At 45.8% G+C, this 25,991-nt stretch overlaps 1 protein-coding gene across 5 annotated transcripts; it reads right to left on the reverse strand.

The window, feature by feature from the left end:
• Positions 1–1,945: 1,945 nt before the first annotated feature.
• On the reverse strand, positions 1,946–21,320 carry LOC147465316 (pentatricopeptide repeat-containing protein At4g39530-like). 5 transcript variants are annotated; one of them, XM_086519358.1, is made up of 3 exons: positions 17,931–21,320; positions 16,930–17,004; positions 1,946–2,115 (listed from the first exon to the last, which is right to left on the reverse strand). In XM_086519358.1, the coding sequence occupies exon 1, from the start codon at positions 21,025–21,027 to the stop codon at positions 18,940–18,942; it is 2,088 nt and encodes a 695-aa protein (XP_086375484.1). In that variant the 5' UTR covers positions 21,028–21,320; the 3' UTR covers positions 1,946–2,115; positions 16,930–17,004; positions 17,931–18,939. The 5 variants fall into 5 exon arrangements, with proteins under 5 accessions (XP_086375484.1, XP_086375476.1, XP_086375480.1 ...); XM_086519350.1 differs by having other exon boundaries at positions 16,930–17,013; XM_086519354.1 differs by lacking the exon at positions 16,930–17,004.
• Positions 21,321–25,991: the final 4,671 nt, after the last annotated feature.

Genomic DNA, 25,991 nt, shown 5'->3' on the forward strand with positions numbered 1-25,991 from the left:
GTCGTTTGTTTCTGTTCTGACTTGTCAAAGGTTCGTCGGGTGCATAAGTCAAGTTATCCGAATGCATAGGGAATCCCCGCTTAGCATGTCCCATCAATTGTTGAATGGACTGTGACTTCTTCTCAAGGCAGTAGTCTCGAATTTCTTTGGGGAGTCCACAAAAAAACCTCTCAATCTGCTCCTTAAAACTGATCTTCTTGAAAGAAAAGGTCGAAAGGAAAGTATCCCAAAACCTTTCACAGTAATCATCCAAACTGTCACCTCTGATCATCCGAAGGTGGTTCCAATCGGTTCTCACATCTCGTTCATACTCTTGAGTCAGCCATGAAGAAATAAAGAGTTTCTTGAATTTTAATCACTCTGTCGGTGCTTCTTTCCACAAAAGAGTGGATCACCATGTCCGTGCATTGCCTTTCAGAAAGGATGATGCCCGTTTAATCTTAGAGTGCTCTGTATAGCGGCCTCCAAAAAATGCTATGTCAAACTGTTGGATAAAGGCTAAAGCCCTAGGAGCATCTAGAAACCATGAAAAGCTTTCAAACTTTACTATTTGCCCACTCTCTTTGAATTCCTTGTCCTTCTTGCCCTTGTTGTTGAGAAAACCATATTGATTGGCTCTGTAAAAGTGCTTCCTTTTATAATAAAACATATAATCCGCTCGTTCTTTCTTGCCCTTTCTGTCCTCATCACTCAAGTCAAAAAAGAAGGAGCTATCCGAGCTGTCAGAAGAAGATGAGGATGAACTGGACAATGCTTTGAAGCGTACACGCTTCTTCTGGTTTCTTGCTTTTTCAAAAGAGGATTTTTAGCCTAACTAACCAAGGAAGTCAATTCCCTTGTAACGTTTCTTCAATTGCTTCTCCTTTGACCCAAATAGTTGGTTGACTCATTTTTCGACAATGTCCTCAAGTTCATCTTCAATAACCATCCGTGGGACAAGAGGTTTCTTGATTGTCGGTTTAATTGGTGACTCAATGGCTTTCTGTCATATAAGTATGCACTTCATCCATCGGGTGCCTGGTCAAAAATTTGGCATACTGTGATCCTTGGCAAACTGAAGCACCTGCTTTGTGCACTTGTCAACCTGTTGTTAACGTTGCATCTCCATGAGTTGATACTGCGAAGGCCGAGGTGGCTTGTACTCATTCTCTGCTAATCCGCTTGCATTTTTCGTATTGCCTTCCGCTTCGGAAGTGGCAAATAGAGTCGTCTGATTCTTTTCGGAATCCATATGTATCAAAGAATCGTATTTCCCGATGGAAGAGAAATCGACCGTGCTCTAATATCATTGTAACAAGTCTAGAATTTGTCGCGACAGGAGAGAGAGAGATTCATTTAAAATACTTCACAACTCTAAATCACGGTTCAATTCGAGACAACACGGCCCGGCGTAGTTCCATGCCCATAGGTATTGGCCCCAAATCCTAGTGCCCCTTTTTGTATTTTTTAATTATATCAAATCTTGAGCAAAGTACAACTGAAAGGGGTTCATACTCTCAGACTCTGCGTCCACATGCTCTGAGAAGTGAGGCCCCTAAGGGTCCTTTTATTCTTACAAGGAATGCCAAAAGCGGAGCCCCAAAAGCAATTAAACTCAAAAGCCATTGGTTCCTAAAGCAACGAACGCAAAAAGCAATTTGTTTCAAAAGCAACTGATCCTCACAAATTGCCAAAAAAGCTTCAGCACAAATTGCAAAAATCCGTACAAGCCACCACGTCATCAGTCAGTGGAAAAAGTGGAATTCTATACAGTTTGCCACGTCAACCTGCCATTACGTTTTGCGAGGGTCCGTATACAGCTTCTGCGTGGGCATTTCTGCCGCAAGGTCACTGTGTGTGTGTGTATGTGTGTGTGTGTGTGTGTGTTTTACTTTTAATAAATACACACCAAGGAACAAGATGTACAAAAGACGACTGGCTAAAGATGTTAAGGCAAAGATTAGTACAGAAACAACTCAGTCTTTGATTCATAACTATACAGCATAGTAAGAATGAAGTATCATTCCAAATGAGTTTATACAAAGGTATCAAAACTATCCCAGTTGAATAATCGAGTGTTTTCAAAGTCAGACTGCAGCAAGCTAAACCATTTTTAAGCCAAGATAGAATTCTCACCTGCATCCATATAGTCAAGACAACAGATATGTTAGACTTAGCTACCTATGGCAGGCTTCAAAGAACCTATGAGTTGTTATCCATGTCAAACTTAAAAATTATTAAACTAATTACAGTCCTAAATATTGAAGTAATCACCAAATCTCAATTTTTTCCTATTTTAAGTAATCCTACCAAAATTGTACCAAAGAGTTCCAACCTGTCAAACCATCCTTTAGTTAAACATGTAAGTATAACTTTAGAGAAGCTTTGCAATGTAACTATAATCTTGTTGTATGGATCAAAGTCGAGCCCTTCAAATAGTGGAACCAAAACCTACTCTATAAGCGAGACTAATCTAAAGTCAGTAACCAACAGTATTATAACTTTAAAACCAGAAGTAGAGACCAAAAGAAATTAGGGTCAGCTAATGCAAATCCAGCGAGCTCGACAATCGGTTGTCAAGAACCACTGTAATCTATATTTCCAAAAAACTATAACGGAATTCCTCCAAGACTTAGCATGTTTGATCAAAACAGTAGTATACCTTCAGCTAGGTAAAGCTAAAGAATAATGCTAGAACTACACTAAAAGGGTAACAAATCAAAAGATTCAGCCAAAAAGCCTGTAGTGGTCTAAAAAACAGGACAGCATAACAATGATCAAAACCAACAAATTCAAGACACTAGAAGTGAAATATCTTGCTACGTCAACATGATAGTGAACAAAGCCAGAATCATCTAGGATTATCACTCGTGAAAACCCGAGTTCACCTTAGAACTACCAGAATAAGCACTGCCATATACTAGATTTTGCCATACCTTCCAATAAAGAAATGAATACACCCAGTAATTAAAAGTCAAAAAACATCTTAATCCCTCTTATCCGGGTATATCTTCTTCCCATTTATACCCTTGTATGGATGATCACAATCACTAAAAGACAAAAATGTGTAACCCAATCCTCTTTGTGACAACCGATACATAACAACTAGTAAGCTCAAAACATAGTCGATGCCAAATTTTTCATAAGTATATCATGAAATAGGATTGGATCCCTTAATAGCTTTCAATCCTATTGAAATATGTATGTATGTATAAGGTTACCAAAAATTTATGGCAGCTCCTCAACCAAGAAACATATATGGTATAATATCTATGCAAGAACATGGTTACCAACATTAAAAAAGACTAGATTTAGGCCAGACATCAAGAACCAAAAGCCAATTAGTAATCCAGTAATCTGCAACAGGCCTATACACTCATCGGCACCACACCAAGTTCCATAAAGAATTTCCTTTGGAATCAAAGCAACAGCTGAACTATCAACCTAGAGCCAAAACTGATAAGTAACATCCCAAGTCAAAATTCTATCTATTCCTTATCCTAATGATTAGCAGCCCCACAATCATCGGGTGATTTAGCACTCAGCAATGCTTATAAGACCAATATTTGGCCAATTTGAAGAGATTAAACCTGTAAAGAGTCAAAGGAATATGCCATGGAAACCTCATGAGATACATCACATCATCCTTTATATAGTCAAAGTTATCTTAGAAGTATCATCAAGTATTAGATCCATTTTTTTCAAGTCAGATTTTCTATTAAAAATGGTAAACCTCTTAGACACAGGTAGTGAGCATGATCCCTCCTTAATCTTAATGAAAATTACACCCCAAGTACTACAGCAGTTTATTAATGCTGACAAAAATCAATGTCAGTACAAAAAAATCCCATTTAGTCCAACACCCAAAAGGGTCACAAAAAACCTCAGTTTAGTATTAGTGTTCCAAGGCAAGAACCAAGCCCAAGCATACTCCATGTTTCCATTCTAATGTATGACTATATGACCAAAGTTGATCTTGGACTATCAACAGATAGGAGAGGTAAATCCTACAAGGTACAGACCAAACACTAGGACTTGTACACCCATTAGCATCACTCCAAGTATCATAAAGAGTTTCCCTTGGCATCCAAGTAAGGCTGCAGTATCAGCCAGCGCTAAAACTGAAAAATCATCTCAGAGCCAAAACTGAAATATCATCCTCAAGTAACATCCCTAGTCCAAGAATGTACAACAAAAATTTTATCTAATCCATTTTGTTCAGTCAAGCCGAGTAAAATGGGAAGGACAAAGCCAACTCTGCCTAGGTCAGTAGTCCAGAGAGAAGAACATCATTTATCCAATTAAAAGATTTCAACCAGAAACCACCTTTATGAAGCATTTGAGATTAAAAAAATATAAATAACATGTGAGCAGACGTAATTCCAAGAGTTTCTCCAAAGTGCCAAGGGAGACCAAGTCTAAGTGAAGGGAAGCACCCCTCACCTTATGTAGTGGAAGAGGCCGCAGACGCCGCAGTTATGGAGGTGCCGTAGACGCCTAGCATAGGAGGGTAGGATGCCTTTTGAATCATACCAAGCAGTTGATGGCTCAGCGTTGTGTCAAGCCACCCATCCTTCGATCGAGATGTATCGTGATGCTTTATGAGTGGAAGGGAAAGAGTCTTGTCCCAACAGAGTAAACTACCCCAGTAATACAGAGCGTAACCGAGAAGGGAGCCTAGCACTTATAGGTTTAGAGAATTTTTTAGGGGATGCTCCCACTGAGCCCATGTTCCAAAAAACTCGTTCATACTAACCCAAGCAACCAAGTAGGGTTAAATCCACAAGGGGTTGCACCCACCGAATTAAGTTTCTTTGTGGTATTCATTCAGCCATGCTAATCAAGATAGCATAGTAGGCCAGCAACAATAAAATCAAGTATCATTTCAGAGTTTTCCTACCCAAGGTGGAGATCCTTATGTTATGAGTAGGCTGCTTGTACTCGAGCAACAGAGGCTTAGTCAAACTACCAGAAGTGTGTTGGGTACAGTATTTACCAACATACATGGTTAGGGTAGTAAAACCAATAGGTAGAGTTAGTGTAACTAGAACTAGCTACCCTGGTCAGTTGCAGTGACCAAGTGTGTGTGTGTGTGGGGGGGGGGGGGGGGGGGGGGGGTGTGGAGGGAGAAGGAGGGGAGTGAGAGGGAAATGAATGATATATTAACGTCTTCAAAAGGCCAAAATGACCTATGAGACCACTAGTGAATCTGATACCATGTCTAAGCACAAAAAAGATATACAAAAATGAATATAGAAGCCCAATACAAGAGAAAGATACAATGGGTGATGAATCCATCCTCATTTGTACTTTGGATGTTGAGATAGTATGGCTTGAATCTTCTGTTATAGTCTCCATCGATGTTGTGAAGCTCCTCTCCTCAGTCGTGGTATCGATCTCCCTAGCTCCAGATGAGAGAGAGAGAGAGAGAGAGAGAGAGAGAGAGAGAGAGAGAGAGAGAGAGAGAGAGATGAAATGAAATGTTATATTTTTTTTTCCCGAGAAAAAGATCCTTCTATTAGTTAATGAAACTGCCCATAGAGCTACAACCACCTCTTCAAGAGGACTACAACAACCATGATGGGCAGACTCTCCCAATGAAAAAACACCATATGTACAATGAGGCTAAATCAAAGAAATGGGAGGAGGGAAAAGCCACATACGTGGACGGTAGTGCCATCTGAGTACACCCTAGACCATGGTGAAAAAAGGCCCAGGACGCCCGAGTCAAAGGAAAGCCTCTCTGCGCTACCGCATGCGGTTGGAGCTACCCTGGAGTCTCTCAAGCTGTCCTCTCAGAGAGTGGATCAGCTCTAGCCAAAGATCGCGAACAGTCTCTGTTGGTGGTACAGGGCGAGCTTCAAAGATGTGGAAGCAGCGGGCCCGCCAGATGAACCAGAGTGTCAGGCCAATGATGAGCTCCCACCACTCCTCTCTCTCACTTCACCACTCCTGTGGAGTAAGCTCCGTGGCAAGCTGGAGTGTAGGTTGCTCCCCCTACATCACTATCATCCTGCTGGTGGAAGATAGCTCAAACTGAAGTGCGGGGCCCGTGAGAGTGGACCAAGCAACTGCCCCCCAAGTGTATTGCCGAGCCGTGGAAAGCGCAGGCATCAGCCGAAGAACACAAAGCCACACCTGCTATGCCAAAGAACAGTCCCAAAGACAGTAACGCTGACTCTCCACAAGATGGTCACAAGCTGCACATGCGGCTGAGAGACCACTATGTACAAGCTAGCTCCCAACTGTTGTAGCTCTATGTGCAACCAGCCACTGAAACAAAGTGACTCGCCTCGGTTGTCTGGAGTCCACAACCTCTGGAGACCACTATGTACAAGCCAGCTCCCAACTGTTGTAGCTCTATGTGCGACCAGCCACTGAAACAAAGTGACTCGCCTCGGCTGTCTAGAGTCCCGCAACCTCTCCAAAAATCTGCCAAGAACTCAGCTGTGAGACCCTCCTCCTGCCAATGAGGTGTTGCAGCAGGGCGAGCCTCTCTCTGTGCTACCAGTATGTGACGTCTCAGTCGAACAGTGTACTGAAAGAAAGGGACACCTGGGTGGTCTGCAGAAGAGAAGGGGTCCCTCGAAAGCCACTCTCCAGGATCCCACAGCACTCGTGCCAGTGGACAGCACTCCCAAGCCCACGGTCTCCATTGTCCAGTCTCAAGAGTTGTTGGGTCAAGATTGATGACACAAGTCCTCCCACAAATGCCCACCACTCGGATCCTTTGAAAACAGCACTCTGCCACCTACGAGGCCTCTACTGCAACTCGATGTAAGCGTCCCTCACCTTGTAACTCAAAATACACACAGGGTACAGTCTTTGAGCAAGCCCGAACTGAGATGAGAACCTGCAGTCACGTGAAGGCTCCCATCCATCTAGGCGTTGCTGGCTCGAGAGGTGTGAGCCACTCAGCTGGTACTGCCTCTGAGATGTCCTGGCACATGCTCTGCATCCCTCTCATGCCCTGCAGCTCCTCTGACAAGCCTGAAAACTATAACCAGTCACCTAAAGAGCGTGCTGGACCCGCTGCCATGGGACCCCAGGAAACATGAGGCCGACTACAACCAAGTGGCCTCTCTGAGTGCTAACCATGGGGTTCCAAACAAGGAGCTGTCTCAGGCGCTCCTCCGTGCAAGTAGGCTAAGGCTGCTCCAGGCCTCGCCGCAAATGCTCCCAAGATCGAAGCAAACTCACAGCGAAGCGGTCCTCCAGTCTCTTGCTCAAGCCAGCTCTATGCATCTATCTGGTCGAAGGTCGCCAAGGGCCTCCAGCCTGAGGCACCCTAGCACGAAGTCGCTGTAGCAAGAACTCCTTCCAGGGCTCCTCACTTGCAAGAAGTCCTCTAACGATGAACTTCCCAAGAAGGGCTCTGCTCTACTGTGTTGGGTCTATGATCCCAAGCCCTCCCCGAGAACAAGGAAGAGTGATGTCCTGACAAGCCACTTTGGCCCGGGCTATCTGAGTGTCACGCCCTGACCAAAGGAAGTTCATGATCAGCCTCTCTACCTGGCCGATACAAGAACTCTAAAAGATCCAGCAAGAAGTGATGTACCACATAGTAGCCAACAACACCTGGTTGGCCACTACAACTCTGCCTGCCAGAGAAAGTCGTACGGAGCTCCAATGTAACAACTTCCTCCTGATAGACAGGAGGAGGGGAGCAATCTGCTGCTCAGGAGACAAGTCCAAACCAACCTGACAGCCCAAGTAGCAAACTGCAGTCCCTGGTGGAATCCACCTAAAACCCTCACCTGGCATCCAATCGGGCACAGGAGCACTACCAACCGAGAAAGCCACTGTCTTTCTCCAGTTGATCAGTGCGCCAGATGCACAATAGAAGGTCTCTAGAGCCTGCTCACACCTGTGAAGGTTGGCCTCCTGGCCATCCAAGTACAAGGTTGAGTCGTCTTCAAACTCAGTGTCCAGTAGCTCATCTCCCCGAATAGGAAGTGCTAAGCCCCGTAGACCAACATGCTGCGACACCAAAGACCTACTCATCGTCTCAGCATAGAACAGAAAGAGGAAGGGGGCAAGAGGGTAGCCATGTCTGACCGAACGTGTGAGCATGAAACGATCACCTCTACCTCCTGATAACCTGACTATGTGCCTGTCTATACAAAGCTGACACCCCTCTGATCCAAGCATCTGAGAAGCCCATCCTGCGTAGAGTGCCCTCCAGAAAGTCCAATCAACTCTGTCGTAGGCCTTCTCAAAATCGAGAAGAAGAATCACCAGATCCTCACCACGGAGTCGCACTAGGGCAAAAGCCTCCCAAAAAGTAAAGATGTTGTCAAGGATACTACGCTCCTTGACAAAACTTGCCTGAGTCCCATGTATAAGGCTCTCTAGAAGTGGCTGAATCCTCAAACTCAAAGCCATGGCAAGAATTTTGTAGGCTAAGTTGAGGATGGTGATGGGGCACCACTATCGAATCTCATCCAAGGAGCCACCCTCCTTGGAAATGAGGTAGATCAGGCCCTCACTCATGCTGTCAGGCATCTCTCCTGTGTGCAAGATGTACTGAAAAGCACTTCAGAGATCTGGGCCAAGCAAGTCCTAGTACTCCAAGAAAAAACTGGGAGTCAAGCCATTCTCACCTGGACAGCTACCACGGGGGAGTGCACTAAGAGCCGTGTCCAACTCCTCAAGCTGAAGTGGCAGCTCAAGCCTCTGACGCATCTCCTCAGTCACAAGGCAAGGCATATGTGCCCACACCTGCTCCCTGCATGCATCCTGACACTTTGACTGAGGCTCTGCAGACAGTAACTCAGGGTAAAAGTCAGTAGCAACTGCACGCATGTCCTCTGGCCCAAAAGCAACTGACCCGTCGAGCCTCCTCAACTGACTGACCTTGGCATGCGTATGTCGAGGTCCCACTACCTCAAAGAAAGCACCAGTCACTCTGTCACCCACCTGCGTCCACTGAGATGACTGTCGATGGAAAGCAAACTCATGGCGCCGCTCCTCTGTGCTAACAAGCTCCTGGCGAGCCTGCTGTAACTGCTCCTCCAACCAAGGACTGTCTGGATGCTGCTCCTGGATCCTCTACAAGGAAGCAACGCCCTGTCGGAGACGCTGCTCCTACTCTCTCGCTGCAACCAGGCGAGCCAAAGACTCCTGGAGAAAGAAATGACTAAGCTGAGCTAGTCCTGAGGCTACTCTGTCTCAGCAGGAGAATCCTGCATGTCTAAGCTCTCTGTCCAAAGAGCCTCCACTCGCTCTCTGAGTGTAGAGTCCAGCAAGATCCTCTCAGGGATGCGAAGCATCGTGCTCCCCCTCCTCTGCCTATCTGTCATTGTGAGGATCACTGGTGCATGGTCCGAGAAGGAAGTTCCTGCCAGTATGCCAACTGTCCCACCCAAGTCACAGAAGTGGTCACTAGTGTAGAAGCAATCTATCCGTGATAGATTCACTCCTCCCACTCTGCGGTCCGAACGAGAAAAGGCCAGACTGTCTGGGGGCCTCACAAAACTAGAGTGCTGCCACACGTCCAAAACCCTCAAAGTTATACAAAACCTCTTGTAACAAACTGATGACGTGCCAAAGCCCTGAAGAAGGGAGCCAACTTGCAGATGTGGGCTGAGGGGCCTAAACCTTAAGTGAAGAGGCAGAGCAGCAAGAAATAAAGTAGGGCTCACACACACACACACACAAGAACTTCGAAGCAGGCTGATGACATGGCAGATTTTTGAAAATCACGCTGGCTGATGACGTGGCAGAATTGTATGGATTTTCGCTTTTCACGCTGGCGGTGCAAACGTGGCAGGACTGTACGAATTTTCGTAAATTGCGATGGTAGCTTTTTGGCTTTGCTTTTGGACCAGATGCTTTTGAGTTTAAAGGCTTTTCACTATAATTGCTTTTTAGGCCAAGGGCCTTTAAATATGATATTAGAGCTCATTCTCTGGCATGCTTCCTGGAGAAGGTGCAGAGTCTGGAGTACCGGCTTGTACTGTGTTGATGCAATATAAAGAAATACCGAAAGGGGCGCCAAGGTTTGGGGCCAATACTCTTTGGGGTGAAATTCCGCCACTCCGTGTCGCGCGTCATCTCTCTCTCTCTCTCAGTTCAGTTGTTATTGAAGTGCTAAAAGTCTGTTCAGTCTGTCCTTTTCTATTGGCACATGGTGCCCGTCTTGTGACACCTCTCCCAAGCTGCCAGCTCAACTCCATGCACAGTAGCATGGCTACCACCAATCCTGTCAGAGGGGTCCTCCAACATGTTGAAGTCACCCCCTATGCACCACTGCTCTGCCTACGGCAGAGACTCAACAATTTGTGACCAAAACTCTACTCGTGCACTCGCCACATTGGGCGCATAGATGTTCAGGAAGCCCACAAGGCAACCCTGAACCTGCATAGTGATCCATTGAGCCCTGCCTGGCACAATAATCCCTCTGCCCACAATGGTCTGCTGCAAAGAATCCGCAATAGTCATACATACCCCACCCTGGATGCCTCCAGATCCAAAAGCAGCTACCAAAAAGTATCATATCGTCCACGCAAAAGCTGACCACATCATCTAATGCAGCTCTCACACAGATGATGCTCCTGTAGCATAAGGAGGTCAATCTCTCCTCCAACAAGGCATTGTTGAAGCTCCTGGCGCAGTCGGCCCCTCTGACACTGAAACTGGAGCCCACCTAATCCCTGTACGTTCCATGAGACGATCCTCATGGGGAGCGAGAGAGAACAGATGCTGCCGCAACAGCTAAACGTGTGATCTTCGAGGCTGGCTTAGATGGGGAGTAATCCGCATCCGAGCGTCCTCTAGATAGGCGTGACTGCAAAGAGTGTCTGGCCCAAGCCCAAGTAGACCGAGCCGTGCGTAAAGCAACCTTCTCTGTCTAGGAGTCCTCATGAATGTGTACATAGCATGGCGGGCACTGCGTATCAGCAACAAAGTGAACCACAATGTGTCTACATCTTGTTGCATCCGGAGGGGTCATAGCAAACTTGGCCAATGGCCAAAGAGTCTGAAGCATGTATGTATAATGTAACTCCTAGGTCTCCCATGTGGTGAGAGAACTCTAGGGCCTGTGTTTGTAGACACTCCAACACTGAGTCGAGAGTCCACTCAATCTGGTCCCTGCCGCAAAGGGGAAAAGAAAAGCCAACCGCTGAGTCCAAGGCCTCTATCCCCCTAGCTGCAAGGAACAGAACATGAACCCTGAAGCAGGCTGCCTCAAGGTCTGAGGAGTCGTCGTCGAGAAAGCGTGTAAAGTCGTAGGCAAAGAAGTCCCATCGGCACCGAATGTCAAAGCTCGTCAGACCACGAGGGACTGCTACAAAAAGGGAGACATCTGTACCAGAAGAGAGGGTCGCAAGAAAGGTTGTCCCTCTCTCACCAAGCGACTCATGGTAAAGGCGTTGCCAAGAGATCTCCTAGCAGCCGGGGATGGCCCTGCCCCCTGGGTCGACTGTGGGACTAGAGCGGGAGGGGGGGGTGTAGGAGCAAGGGGAGGTGGGGGAGAAGAGGGGCGAGGGGCGGCAAAGGTAGAGGGGCGAGGAGGAGAGGCGGCTGGAACAGGAGATGGGGGGGGCTGAGGAGGAGGGGGGGAACTCGGGGGGAGGGGGGGCTGTCGAGGGTGAACCTGAGGTGGAGGCTGGAGAAGGGACCTCATCCTGCTCAAGAGGACCGAATCAGTTCCCTGTGGGAACCCAGTGCTGTTGGGCAGACGCTTGAGGACCACTCTAAGTGCCAAGTTGTCGATGTGGCCCCTGCCATCATCGACCACGAACCTGCTGCCATCCCTCCTCCAGCCCGCTAGAGCCCCAGGCTCGGAGGGTGGCTCTACCTGTGTGCCTTGTGTCTCTGCCTGTGGCTATTGGCTAGCCCTTGAAGGTTGGGGCGGGGCCTGTGGTGTAAGTCGGGGCCTCCTCCGTGGAAAGGCCTTCGCAAGATGGCCCATCTGTCGACAAATGAAGCACTGATTCGAGAGGCCCAAATACTCCACGCTCTGTCTAAACCAACCTCCACTCACCCGAGGAAGTAGGATGATCTTTGGGAGAGTGTCAGTGTCCCTAACCAGAACGCAAACTAAGGGAATGCCGGCCGCCTTGGCAGCTACTGAGGCTGCCGTGCGAGGTCTTTCCAGGACAGTCCCAATCGCTGAGCCTATCCTGAACAAAAGTGGTAGGTACTCCCTCCGCAAACCAGGAAAGCAGATGGAGATGGGAATGTCTGCTTCCTCTACCAGAACATCTAAAGCAGGGTCAAAACCATGTCTCCACTGTCGAAAGTGGGCTCAAACTGCTCAAATGGTCAAGGGGCTCATGGCAATGACCTTGGACGCCATCTCGGAGGTCTCAAACTTATCTAATAGTAGCCTCGTCCGAGGATCTGAACGTCCAAGATCGTGCCCACCTCTGCGAGAAGGAGGGACTGGAGAAGATCACACAGCTCTCCTCTGTTGGATCTGGTGCCGAGAATCTTGCAGATGACGGAGGTCGCCTGGAGGCGCTCCACCTCTGCTGCGAGGCTTGCTTGCTCTGTCGGTGAAAGACCAAGTCTGATGGTGGGCTCTGCAAGGTCAGGCGAGGGGGACTTCTGAGGAGTCCCTCTAGGGCGGAGCATGAGCCTCCATTTGTGTCTACTGCTGAGTAGGAAAGGGGGGGGCGTGAAGACTAACACCTGAGAACTCAGCGAGTAAAGTCCCAACGAGAACTCAACTGCAGGGCTGAACAAGTGAGGCCTTCGGGGGGGGGGGGGGAGGGGGGCAAGGTGCACAAGGGGGGGGGGGGAGGGCTAGGCAGGCGGGCTGAAGGAAGGATAGTGGCAGAAACGAGCTGGGGCAGCAGGATAGGGAGGGGGAAGCGGGCTGGCGCGCGCGGGCAGACCGAGGCAGCAGGATGGAGGGGGAGCGGACTGGCGCGCGAGGGCAAAGGACGAGGGGGGCGGGGTAGGCGCATGTGTGCGCGCTGCAGGGCAAGGGCGAAGCTACGCCGGGGGGGGAGGGACAGCGATGGCGAGGGGGGAAGCGCACAACAGCAGCGAGCCTCTTTTTAATGAAATGTTATATTAACGTCTTCAAAAGGCCAAAGTGACCTATGAGACCAGAAAGTTATGATGTGGTGGATCTGATATAAAGTATGAGTAACAAAATAAAAATACTATAGAATCCTAAGCTGCTAGATGTGAGCTAAGCAGGTAGCTGGGCTTGTGTTGGATATGGGTAGGGGGTGAAGTGAGTGGGTGGGCTAAGATAACACAGTGTGGGTGTATCCTCAGAAAGAGCTAAATCATAGGTCATCCAACATCGGTCGCTAGCGGATCCCATCAATCTCCTCCATGGTCAATAGTATGACCGGGCGTCGTGCATGTCGGGCCAAAGTGATCCGAATCCTCTGATGCAGCCTCCGTCGATGTTGTGTAGTCCTCCGCAATCATGGGCATCTGGATCTTGGTAACTCGGTCGATCAATGTGCCTCTAGTGTGAGGAGAATGTGGGCTCTGATGTGGTAGTAGCTCCTCCAGGTGTCCAGTGTCTACTCTAAAGAAGTCTGTGATCCGTCTCTTAGACTGGCTAGCCTCTCCTCTCATCAGGCTCTCTCTCTGTGTCTGCGCAGCTCGAGCAAAAACAATCCCAAGCATCTTTGGTCCTCGTACCCCACGACTCTAGAGAGTGGTCCAAAGCCTTCTCTAAACAGGCAGTGGAAGCGGCCTTGTATCTCATAGTAGACTGGGCAGTGGCATGTGTAGTGCAACTCGTTTCAGGCTCCATGTGACACAAGGGGCATGCCCTCGCCTTTGCTATCACTCCGCTGCATCTCCTAGTCTCGAGACAAGTGGGTGTCCATGTATCTGGGTCTCGTCACAAAGCCGTCCTCTATAAGCTGGAGAAGATGCTCTCAACAGAAATCCATCTTCATGCCCAGCTCATGTGCTGGCTGTATCCATGTCCTCCTGGTGTCTAGCTGAGTCAGGTCATGGCAGATGAGCCTGGTGATCTTGGATTGTGTAATAGTCCGAGAGGGTGCATCCAATGAGTACTGGAAGGGGGCAAATATGTTCATGTTGAACCCATGTGCCTGAAAACCATGATGTCATCTCCCCACCAGCATGCTATATCTCCCTGCATGGCTAACTGTCGGGAGGACTCAAGTGCTAGGCGCGCATATTTGTCTCTAGGAAGGTCCCACAGGCAGTGTATAAAGGAGACCGATCTGGTGAGCGCCTCAACCACTAGTGGGGGGGGCAGCTAGCTCTGCTCGGATAATGTCACCCGGTAATGAAGCCTTGGCTCTAATAAGCCGCGAAACCATAGAGACCAGAGCTTCTCCATGTCCCCCACATCCATCAGTACGACCCTACCTCCCATGATGGTCCAATGAAGGTCCCCATATCTCAGCTCCATAAAGCAGTGCGGAAGCCACCAAATTGTCAAAGAGAATGCCGCATAGTCTCTGGTAAGTCTAGTCTCTGCTGCTCTCCTCAATGAAAATGCTGGTCCACTAAAGACCACCCAAGGTAAGTGTAAGCATCTGTATACTCCACTATCTCTTGGCCGTATGTGAATGCAGGTGTTGACCTCCTTATTCACTCTGGGGTGGTATTAAACACCATAACCTTGATTTTACCGAGGTTGACAGACAAACCACCAAGGTTGACAGACAAACCACTTTCATGGGCGAACCTATGCAAAGCATCCAAATGACATTGCATCCCCTCCCGACACTCGGAGATCAACACAATATCATCAGCATATAACAATAGCGGAATCCATGTCCCTGCAAGCTGTGCACATCTATCACCAACTCTCTCAATATAGTCAGAAACCTCATCCACATACATACCAAATAGAGTAGGACAGAGCGGGCAGCCCTGCTTCACTCCGATAGTGGTTTGAGAGTGAGAGGGAAAGAGAGAGGGTGGGAGGAGGAGAAGAGGACTTTGAGGAAGGAAAGGAGAAGGGGGGAGAGAGGGATAGGGGTTTGAGAGTGAGAGGGCAAGAGAGAGGGTGGAAGGAGGAGAAGAGAGTGGGGGAAGAGGACTTTGAGGAAGGAAAGGCGGTTGGAGCAGGAGATGGAAGGGAGGGCAGCTAGAGCAGGATATGGATGGAGGAAGTGGAGGAGAGGGAGGATGTTGGAGGAGGAGCAAGGGAAGAGGAAGTACATGGGCGGCGAGAGGAGGAAGGGGAGGTAGAGAGGGTAGGCCTTAAAAAAAAAAACAAACAAGAAAACAAAAAAACAAGCTCACTCTGTTGAGCTTGCTTAAAGACCTGAGTCTAATCTCTCAAGCCTCAACTGCTTGGTGTCCTTTCTAATCTAGTGTCTCTCAGCTCCCTCCACTCCCCCATTGCCCAAGCCTCGGCCCTCAAGCTCCCTCTGTACTCTCTCATTGCTTGGTGTCGTTTCTAATCTAGTGTGTCACAAACTGGTGACGTGGCAGGTCCCCCAGACAAACACACACACAACTGCTGACGTGGCAAATGCCCGGAAAAAAGGTGTCGATAGGCTGACGTGGCTGGCCGATGACATGGCTGGTTGATGACGTGGCAGCTCTACGGACGCCCGTAATTTGCATTGACATGCTGATGTGGCAGCTCTACAGAATTTCCGTAAATTTGTGCCGACTACTTTTGGCAAATTTTGGGAACCAGTTGCTTTTGGAACTTTTGCTTTTAAGTTTAAAGCTTTTGGAGATCAATTGCTTTTGAGTTTGAAAGATTTTGGGGCTCTGCTTTTGGGCATCCCTTGTAAGAATAAATACGCCCAAGGGCCTCACTTCTGAGGGCATCTGGACACAAAGTCTGAGAGTGAGCACCCATGGGCTCATTGTACTTTGCTCAAAGATTAATATAAAAATAAATACCAAAAGGGGCACCAGTCTTTGGGGCCAATACCTCTTGGCAAGGAACTATGCCATGTCGACTTTATTGTGAATTGTGAATAAGTTTGAAGTGAGTCTCTGCTGTGTCGCGGTAGAATCTTGACTTGGGGTGTCCAAGTTTGTTACATAGTGTCTCTCATTGCTCAAGCTTCAAGCTCCTCTCCACTCTCTCATTGCCCAAGCCTCAGCCCTCAAGCAACTCAAAAAAATCGAGGAAAAAATATATATTTGCCGTTCCGGACCCCCCATTTTCTAACTTTTGCCGTCCGGACCCATATGCTTAGTCTAACTCTATGATTGAGCCTCTTTGTACTTACTTTAAAAAATCAATCTAGTTATCATTTTGTGTCTACACTCTACTGTAATTTCCAATGAGTAATTAAGTTTGTGATCAGCATGTCATTACCATGACTGCAACACTCTCTAAACCTCCCTAATCCCTATAGCATCAACAAGGCACAAGATAGGACATGACCAGTGAGTCTCTACCTTGTTGAAGGATCTAGATAAAGAGCAGTCCTGACAATGATGGACAAGGTGTAACAATTCAAACATCTATTCCATATCATCAAGGTCATGAAGGATATGATAAACAAAGAATTTGAAACTCTAGTAGAGTTTATGAAGAGAATGTCAGAGCCAAATGTGTTGATGTATGCCATAGCACCGTCATGAGATGAAGTGCCCAATTCTACCATGCCCTGTATCCCAAGTTTCCTGAGCCATTGGATTGTGAAGAGTGTATATGGTACTGGCATGTCAGCTCAGGAACGGGAAAGACCAGACAACCCCAAGCATGATCTGATCTAAGCAGTGGTGGCAGGTGGCTGGATTGCAACAACCAACTTTGCTACAAACTGAGTCGAACAAGAGTGACCAAAGGAAAGCAAACATGTGATAATGTAAAGCAGAAGAAGTGGTATACTCTTAACACATTCAAACAGGCCATGCTCCTTGAACTATATGAAGAATTCGGAGAGATTTCCATTGAAAGAATTATTGAAAGAGAAGTAAAAGAGAAGAAAGCTTCAGAGCAAGCCAAGCTGAAGAACATTGAACCCACTCAGCAAGACGAAGCCAGTACTTCACAGTAGGTAGAAGGTATAGACATACCTAAGGGCATTGAATGTCAGAACCATCTCTCCACAGAAGCGAGTCAAGAAAAAAGTGACATTGAAAGCAATACCCCTACAAAGCCTATAAAATCATATCAGAACCCCTGAGATAAGAAGAGACAAACCAAGAAAAGTTAAGGCATCCAAGTAGCTAAGTAAAGAGTTCAAACCAGGATTCTAACTGGTCAGAGGAAGTCTTAAGTAATTAAATGGTTGAAAGAAGCCAGTTCAGAGCTGATGTCTTAAGTGTGGAGTTTAATGAAAAATCGTGAATGCTGTCAGAAGGTTTTAATTGAATGCAATTAGGTTAGTTTGAAGGATGTCAGATAGCATTATGATGAAGGAATGATAACAATCTCTCAAAAATGCAAGCGGAAAACTGATGGACGGCAATGTACAGTCAAAAAACAGAAGGCTAACAGCCCTGATGTTCTCTTTCAGTTTCAATTATCTTTTCCAGTTTCAGTCTTTTTATTTAATTTTCCAGGCTGTCTTTCAGTAAGAATTGACTGGAAATCTTAAGTCCACCCAATCACTCGCGACTTGTGAACTCGGTTCGCAAGTTTTGCAGACCCCTCATTCTCACATCTTTTGAGAATGGGTGCAAAATACAAGAGGTGCAAGTGAGCAAATAAGCAGAACCATGTGAATTGACGTCACCTTCAGCTGTGGATTAAATTTGCAATGCTGGCTACAGTTCTGATAACAAAGTTGCTCGAGGCCAAGAACACCCCATGAATTCTCTTAAAAGAGGGCACACATAAATCGTTTACAGGCAGATAGATTGAATGCACCCAAAATAAGAAAAGCTTGATTAATTAACCTGAACTTCCAGAATGGCATAGATGTGGTCGAGTTGGTCCAAATCTTTATCGAAACAATCGTAAATGTGACATGGCTTAATGTGGTTCAAGATAGACAGATTTCAATTTTCCTTATTATTTCGAAAGTAAGTGTGTCTAATCTAGGTGCTTTAATGTATAATTGGCCAAACATTACCTGGCTAGTAGAAGAAAGGAGCTGGAAAAATGTCCGCTCTTCTTCAGGCTTCTATTGAGCTCACTTGCCACATCTGCACCTCCTATTGTCCATCAATGGTTGAGGGGTAGCTTGCCTTATGAAGCTCTCCATCAAAATTTCTTAGACTTCTTGTTTGCAGCCCACCCGCTCCCATGTAATTGCAAAAGGAATCTCTCTCAATGAGTGCAAAAGTGATTCTTTGCCACTTTCTGTCAACCATGGCAGTTTTCTCAATGGGGGGCCATCAATGGCACAATTGGGGCGTGTCATGTGTTCTCTTGAGCGATGGCATCTGCTTGAGTACTCTTTTTAACGCTCAATTCATCTCTAATATACAACCTGTTTTTTGGGCCATTTTTAACCAGATTGGTGGTTGCTACAGACTCCCACATACACCATCTCTGATTCCCAAATTCTCTTGGCTGTATAAACCGCTCCACAAAATGCAGTCTCCAGCATGACATCTTCAAGCCTCTCTTGTGTCTTCCCCGTTGAACATATTACGTCTATAACATGCCTGCCATCGAGTTTGCATAATGTTGTAAACAACAGCACCATAAAATCTGCAGCACAATGTATTCGCAAAAGATTTCCAGACCGCGCTTAAGTGCTGATCAAACACAAGATTACATTTTTTTTCCTTTTTGATGATAACCATACCTTAGAAAGCCAAGTCCACTTACAAGATTCAGAAATTTGACAGTATACCATAAGAATGAGAGCTCGCTTGTTGTGAACAAACAAGCAGCCCAAATCAAATCAACACCCCCATAGTCAGATGGAGCAGGTAATATAACGTATAAGCCTCAGCTGAGATGGTCATCAGTAAAGTTTCAATGAATTCATCTCTTGAATGTGTATGAATAAGCTGGAATGATTTAGCCTCCTTTTTCCGATTCTGGGCCACCTGTACGATAATATGCAACAAGCTGCCACAGGTTTCTGCTTTACAATTGAGTGCACTGCTCTCTCTAGGCAAACCTTCACATCAGGTAAACTGTTGAAAGGAAAATTGACTATGGCTAATTACCTCAATCTGGTTCATCTCCTCCCATAATTCTGCGTCAGAGTACATATTGGACATCAAGATGTAAGCTGCACCATGATCCTCATCTAAGTCTACAGCATGGTCAAATGCATGCCTACCCAGCTTTACACTGCCCCATTTATGGCAAGCACTCATCACAGTGTGCCAACTTGAAAGGCTCGGTTGTATTGGCAACTTCTTCAGCATTGCCACTGCCTCGTCGAGTTGTCCAGTGCGACATAGAAGGTCAACCAGACAGGTGTAGTGCTTCAAGTTAGGACTGATGCCTTTCTTCTTCATATCTTCAAAACAGTCAAACACCTCCTTATACAGACCTAAATGACTACATACAGAAACAAGGTTGAGAAATGTGACTTTGTCTGGCTGTACAGACTCTTTCTTCATCTTCTCAAACAAGTTAAAAACAAGATCACTGTTTCCATGATGAGCATATCCTGTGAGTAATGAGTTCCATGTGATTACTGCCTTGGTGGGCAGAGTATCTAGTAACTGATGAGCATTATCCATGCTACCGCAAGAACCATACATGTCGATGGCAGCTGTTGCTAATATTACATCACCTAAGCTAATCTTGTATGATTGAGCATGAATCCTCATGCCAAGTTCCAGCGCATGCGAGTTCCCGCACGCCACTAGAACACCCACGAAGATGCTGCTATCTGGCAGCAAGCCTTGCTCTTGCATTCTTATAAAGTGCTGGTATGTTTTCTCAGCTTCCCCTTGCCCTGCATAAGCAAAAATAACTGAGCTAAATGTAGCTTTCGTCAAAGGCACACCCTCCATTAGCATCTGACAGTAGCAATCTAAGACTTCATCTTCGTAGCCATGTTCAGCATACCCTGCCACCATTGCTGTCCAAGGAACAAGGTCTCTAACCTGCATCTCATCAAGAGTTTCCCGAGCTTCTACAAGTTTTCCACACTTCACATAGAAATCAACCAATGTAGTACCAACATAAGGGTCACTTTCTATGCTCTCTTCAACTATCTCAGCATGGAGGTGTTGGCCCTTCTTGAAGGCTCCTGTGCAACTACAACCTCTCAAGCAGCAAACATAGGTAATCTTGTCGGGCTGAACTCTTTCCAAAATCATCCTATCTAGAAGGTTCAATACCTCCACACCAAGCCCATGCTCTGCATAGCCTGAAGCTAGTGCATTCCAGGAAACAATATCTTTATCCACTAGCTTTTCAAACACCTCCTTTGCATCTGCAAGCAAGCCAAACCTTGCATACATATCAATTAAAGTGTTACCAACGATGAGATTCCCATCAAAACCCTTCCTAACCAAATCACCATGCATTTTTAAGCCCTTTTCCACATCACCGAGGAGTCCACAAGCTTTCAAGGAGCATATATATGTAACAGGATCTGGTACCATGCCCTCCAATTGCATCTGATTGAAGCAGAAAAGAGCTTCTTGGCATTTTCCTTGTTCAGCATACCCTGAGATTAGTGCTGTCCATAAAACCAAATCACGGGCTGGCAAGCTGTCAAGAACATTGTGGGCCTCTGCAAGCATGCAAAGTTTAAAATACATGTGTACCAAAGTGCTGCTGACAAAAGGGTCGAAGTCAAGACCCTCCTTCGCCATCTCTGCATGCAACACATAGCCTCTTTCCACCCACTTCATCTTGGTACATGCTTTCAGCAAAGCCACATATGTATAGGTAGAAGGGTCCATACCTTCTTCTTGCATCAGGTTGTACGCCTCGAAGGCAAGCTCTGCTTCACCACATTCCACATATCCCTGTATGAGAGTCGTCCAAGCATACTCGTTACGTGCACACAAGCACCTGAAAACTTGCTCCACACGGTATAAGTCTCTGCATTCTGCATACATGGAAAGAAGGCAATTGCCAAGGGCATTGCTGCTTGCCAACCCATGAATGCTGAGCTGCACATGCGCGCGGTTTACTGTGTCAAGATTCCTCTTTTCTCTACAGGTTTGCAAGGTAAGGATCAAAGTATCTATGGAGGGCAGCTGTGGTACACAATCGCGTATGGCCACCACTCCGTCTATTATCATTGTCTAATTTTTGCACCCATTTCGGTGCACTAGCTTACACAGAAGATTGAAGCGTCAACATCCAACCGTGGTGAGCTACCACAAACATAAGATCCCTCGATGGAGCCTGGCCAGAAAGCTGACTTGTATGCTGCTATCGCTACATGTACGTCTCCTTTGCTCGTTGCACGAGGCACGCTATCGTGTTGTTCCCCTGCGCCCTGCCATCTCCAAGCCAGAATATTAATCCATTTGGATTGTTAGCATCGCGCCCTGCCATCCTCTCCTCACTATCTCACACGTGCCACACCCATTTAGGGGATCGGGTGCGATATGAGCCATCCGATGCGCACCAAAACTTGTAAATTCAAGCGCCCTGGGCCCCCCTCCCCCTCTCATCCCCGGATTTTAACCTTGGACACCACCTTTGCAAGCCTATCAGCTTAACCACCTCACCTGCGCGTGCTCGTTGAAAGCAATGGAAGAAGGGGGAGTTTTATGATAAACCGGTCGCTGTGTAAATTCGGGGCGGCTTTAGTAAATTCGGGTGCGCCATGAGATCAACGGCCCACGATGCCCGCGCTCCCCAAAAAAGGCGTGGGCCATTGATCCCATCCAACCCATGCCTGTGTGAGATAGTGTTGAGGCCCTGCCATCTCCAAGCCAGATCATTAATCCATTTGGATTGTGTTTTTTGGGGAAAAATATCCCAAATGTCTCTTGAGTCTTGACATTTGTGGAAATTCCCAAACTACCCTCAAAATTCGAAACTTCCAAAATTTTGCCCAACTTCCCAAAATCCCCTTGAATTCTACCCCAGGGCATGCATCTCATTATCCAACCTCTAAGCTGAGGACATACAACAAGATGAAGAAATGCTTCTTCGTAGAATACAATGAGAACCAAGGGAATGAGGGTATCCTCTATGAGTTCGATAAAATCACACAAAGTAAGCTTTCAATTAGGAGTTATGTGGAGAAAATTAAACAGGTGACCGAACAATTGAATGAACCACCGTCAGAGAAGCATATGTGCGCTTCGTTTCCGAGTGGATCCATAAGCAAGAAGCCCAAAGAACAGGAAGTGCTAACACCTACCAGAAAATGATCTCATGCAAAGAGCTCTGAAACTGGAACAACAAGCTAAGAAGGGAAAGGGCTAGAGAGGAAAAGCAAGCTCCGGTTCCAGTGAGTCGACAGCTAAAGAATCATCAACTAGTTATAGTTCTTTGGATGATAAGGAGTTAGAAGATTCATCCAAGAGCAAGAAAAGGGAGCATGGAGTAGAAAGATTGAGGAATTGTCCAAAGAGATCTCTGAGATCTCTAGGATCAAACCTCATGTGGGGAAAGTAGAGGTGTGTGTACAAAATGTAAATCCAAACAACATTGATTTGATGAATGTTGGCACTATACCTATTGCAAAGCTTTTGGGTGCATGTGGAATATCTACAAGATTAGAATTCATCACTTTAAGGAGGGAAAGGATGTCTACACGCAGAGAATGGAGCTAGTATCAGTGGGATGGCAGGAAGAGGGAGGCACCAGTATTTTTTTTATCGCGGAAGGGATAGGAGTAATTTTGTCAGATGAAATTTCAGTTGTTACACCTGTGGAAAGTAGAGACACTTTGCAGTTCAATATTTAGATAGTATAAAAGCTGAAGTGCCAATGAAAAGGCCGCACAGCTAGTACCTGTGCACGTGATCGCTAGGAGCGCTAGTGTTATCATCAAAGAGATACCATATGAATCAACCAGTCAAACGAAGCAAAGTGAAGACGCTCATAAGTGGAAGAAACAAACAGTTATTTCCAGGGCTAAGGGAAAGGTCAAGGAAGTGGATGAATGGTAGGAGCAAAGGGTAATGGCAGCTCACATCATCCAATATTTAGAGCAGAGGAGGCCAAAAAGATCAGAGTGCTCACAAGCCTAATCCATTCAGAGGATTTTCGTCGTAAGACCAGAGTGCTCAGTAGCCTAATCCATTCAAAGACTTTCATCGATAACCTCAGAATCTCAAAGAGAGGAAATCCCAGTTTCTAGATCTAGTAAGGAGAATGTTGCGAATGCAGCTTGAGGGTTTAAGGAGAAACCCTAGAAAGAGGTACGGCAAATCAAGGTTGACTTAGTTGAGGCCATTAAAAAGGATCTGAGGATAGAAAATGTTTAGAAGGAACGATCTAAATCGACACTCAAGGATCCAACAGCTAAAAGACAGAGAAGGCCATAGAGGCATGGCACTGTCCTCAAAGCTTTTCAAAGGGAAGGTTGTCCAGTTCAAATAGTAGTTCTAGAAACGAGCAAGACTAGATTTATGTCAACGTATGTGAAAGGATCAAGAAGCTAAATATTGAACTAGATGACATTAGAAGAACGTAACCTGAGGCTGCTAAATTCATAAGGAAGCAGAGAAAGAAGGAAAATAGAATCCACTATCAGGAGTCAACTTCAGCGCACCAAAGATAAAGTTTCACACACGAAGCATTTTTTGCACATCTTTTCACACAAACATGATCCACAACCCTTCAAAATATTTAAGAAGTGGGGTTTGGATTTCGTGGGGCCTTTCAAGAAAGTCATACCCAAAAAGAATTGATATATAGTGACAACATGCTATGTTAGTAAAAAGGTGGAAGCTAAAGCAATCCCTAATAATATAGCCAAGTCTATAGCTCTGGTTCATATACGAACATATCATCTGCCGATATGGTTGTACTCTGGAGATAGTTTCAACTCAAGAAAAACTCATTTCATCAACAATATTATTCAGATCTCGGTTAAAATAATTTCCATCGAGCGTCAATAGTTAACGCATTATTATCCCAGATGCAATGGATAGGTTGAGAGTAGCAACAAGATTGTCTTGATTAAGATTGTGTAGAAGGAACCCCACAACTGGGATGAGAAGTTTCAAATAGTGCTACAGGCATACCAAACAGCATATAAGATTATTACTGGCATGACACCATTCATAATGTTGTATAGAATAGATGTTATCGTACCAATGGAATTAGTTTCTCCGAATCTCATAGAACATGATATGGATTACAGTTTGGATATAGGATCAAGATGTTGCGTCTCACTAAAGCATGGTCACTCTAACTCTGCATCTACCCCGAGGGATTCACCATGGAAAACTTGCCGCATCACGTAAGTGCGGGGGAGGGGGGTTTTTTACAAGTTACATAAGCTTATAAGTTAGGGACGGGTCCCCAATAATTTTTTCTCCCAAGCTTAAAAATAAGCGAGGGGGTATCATATTTATTGGGGGACCGGTTGGTTAGCATGGGATGCATGCCGCATGTATGGCCTCTCTCTCACACAGTACCTTTCAAAGTATCGGGAAATCATATTAAAACTAGAAGGTCTAGATAAATTCCAAAAGATACGGGGTTTTAATAGGGGTCTTGACAAAGACTATCGTCTCCATTTCAAGACCCACATCCAAAAACTTTAGAAGAAGCCATTAGTCATGCACAAAGATATGATGATGACCAAGAGAGGAAAGGAAATGTTCCCTACTCTAAGAATACTTTTGCTAAGAGCAATGTGGCTAAGAGCCAATGGTGAGGTAGATCTCCCACACGTTCCAAGAGGAATAAGAGACAATCTACCTCTCCATGCCCACAAGAGGCTAAGAAGCCTAAGCAATCACTAGATACTCCACGTGGGTCTCTCAGCACTGTTGATTTTGAGCGTGCAAAGAAACACAATTTGTGTTTTAGATGTCTTTCGGACCAACATAACAAAGAAATTGTCCTCTTTTGCAAGGAAAAGAAAAGGCCATGCACACGGTGCAACGCCTCACATTAGATTCATCTCCTAAATATTGTGTTATAGAGGTTCTTCATATGGAAGAAAAGCACAAGTGTTGTGTGCCTGCTTCAATGTGGCAGCCCACCTTTGGCCCTCATGATTTGATTCGCATGCATGGCACTATTAACGGACAAGAGTTCATATTTTAGTGGATGATGGTGCAACTCATAACTTCTTGAACTATAATCTAGTCAAGAAATTGAAGCTTACACAAACTCCCTGCTCTCACAAGTATGTGGTGGAGCAGATTTTTGGGAATGATATAGAAGTATGGGACACGGTAGTTCAAGGGGTTGAGCTTATTGTTCAAGATCATACGATGACCCTTGACTTCCAAGTTATGAACATGGACCGTGTTGATGTAGTTTTAGGACGGGAGTGGCTACATGGTTTAGGAAAAAAATTGCACACTAGTTATGAACACAACTCCTTATCCTTTATGGCCAATGGTAAACATGTGCTTTTGCTTGGTGAGAAAAATATACCATCTGCACCTCTTATATATACAGCCGAGCTTTCTATTTTGCAAAAAGAAAATTTAACAGATGAAGTCTTTTTGTGTTACTGCTTGTCTCCAAGTCTTGTGAATTCTCAAGAGCAAAGTGCGGTGAATTCTAGTAATGGTAAGCAAAGTACAATGAATTCTACTGATAAACAAAGTGTTAACAAATCTAACAAGCAAAGTGGTCTCAATTTTAATTCTATAGAGCAACGTGCAACTATTGTAAAACAAACTTACAAGAAAACAAGATTCTCCATCCCAGCATAACTCTAGTTTACTTTCTCCTTTTTGCACAGCAAAAGGTGATTCACTTTCTCACGGAGCATAGTGATGCGTTCTCAAGTGATTTACCACCGGGTTTACCCCCTACACGTGATGTGCAGCATGGCATAGATGTCTTGCCAAGCACTAGACCGGTGAGTAAACCACCTTATCATATGAGTGCTAAAGAAGCTAAGGAGGTTGAGAGTCAGTTGGCTGACGACCTCGCTCTTGGTTTCATTAGACCTAGCACTTCGCCTTGGGCATCACCAATTCTATTGGTAAAAAAGAAAGATGGTACTATGCGCATGTGCGTAGATTATCGCGGATTAAATGTGATAACCATCAAGAACAAGTATCCTCTGCCTCAAGTGGATGAATTGTTTGATCAAATCCACGGGCCAAGA

Source organism: Adiantum capillus-veneris, chromosome 1, assembly GCF_014529385.1.
Source record: "Adiantum capillus-veneris isolate H3 chromosome 1, ASM1452938v2, whole genome shotgun sequence".
Classification (NCBI taxonomy): Eukaryota; Viridiplantae; Streptophyta; class Polypodiopsida; order Polypodiales; family Pteridaceae; genus Adiantum; species Adiantum capillus-veneris.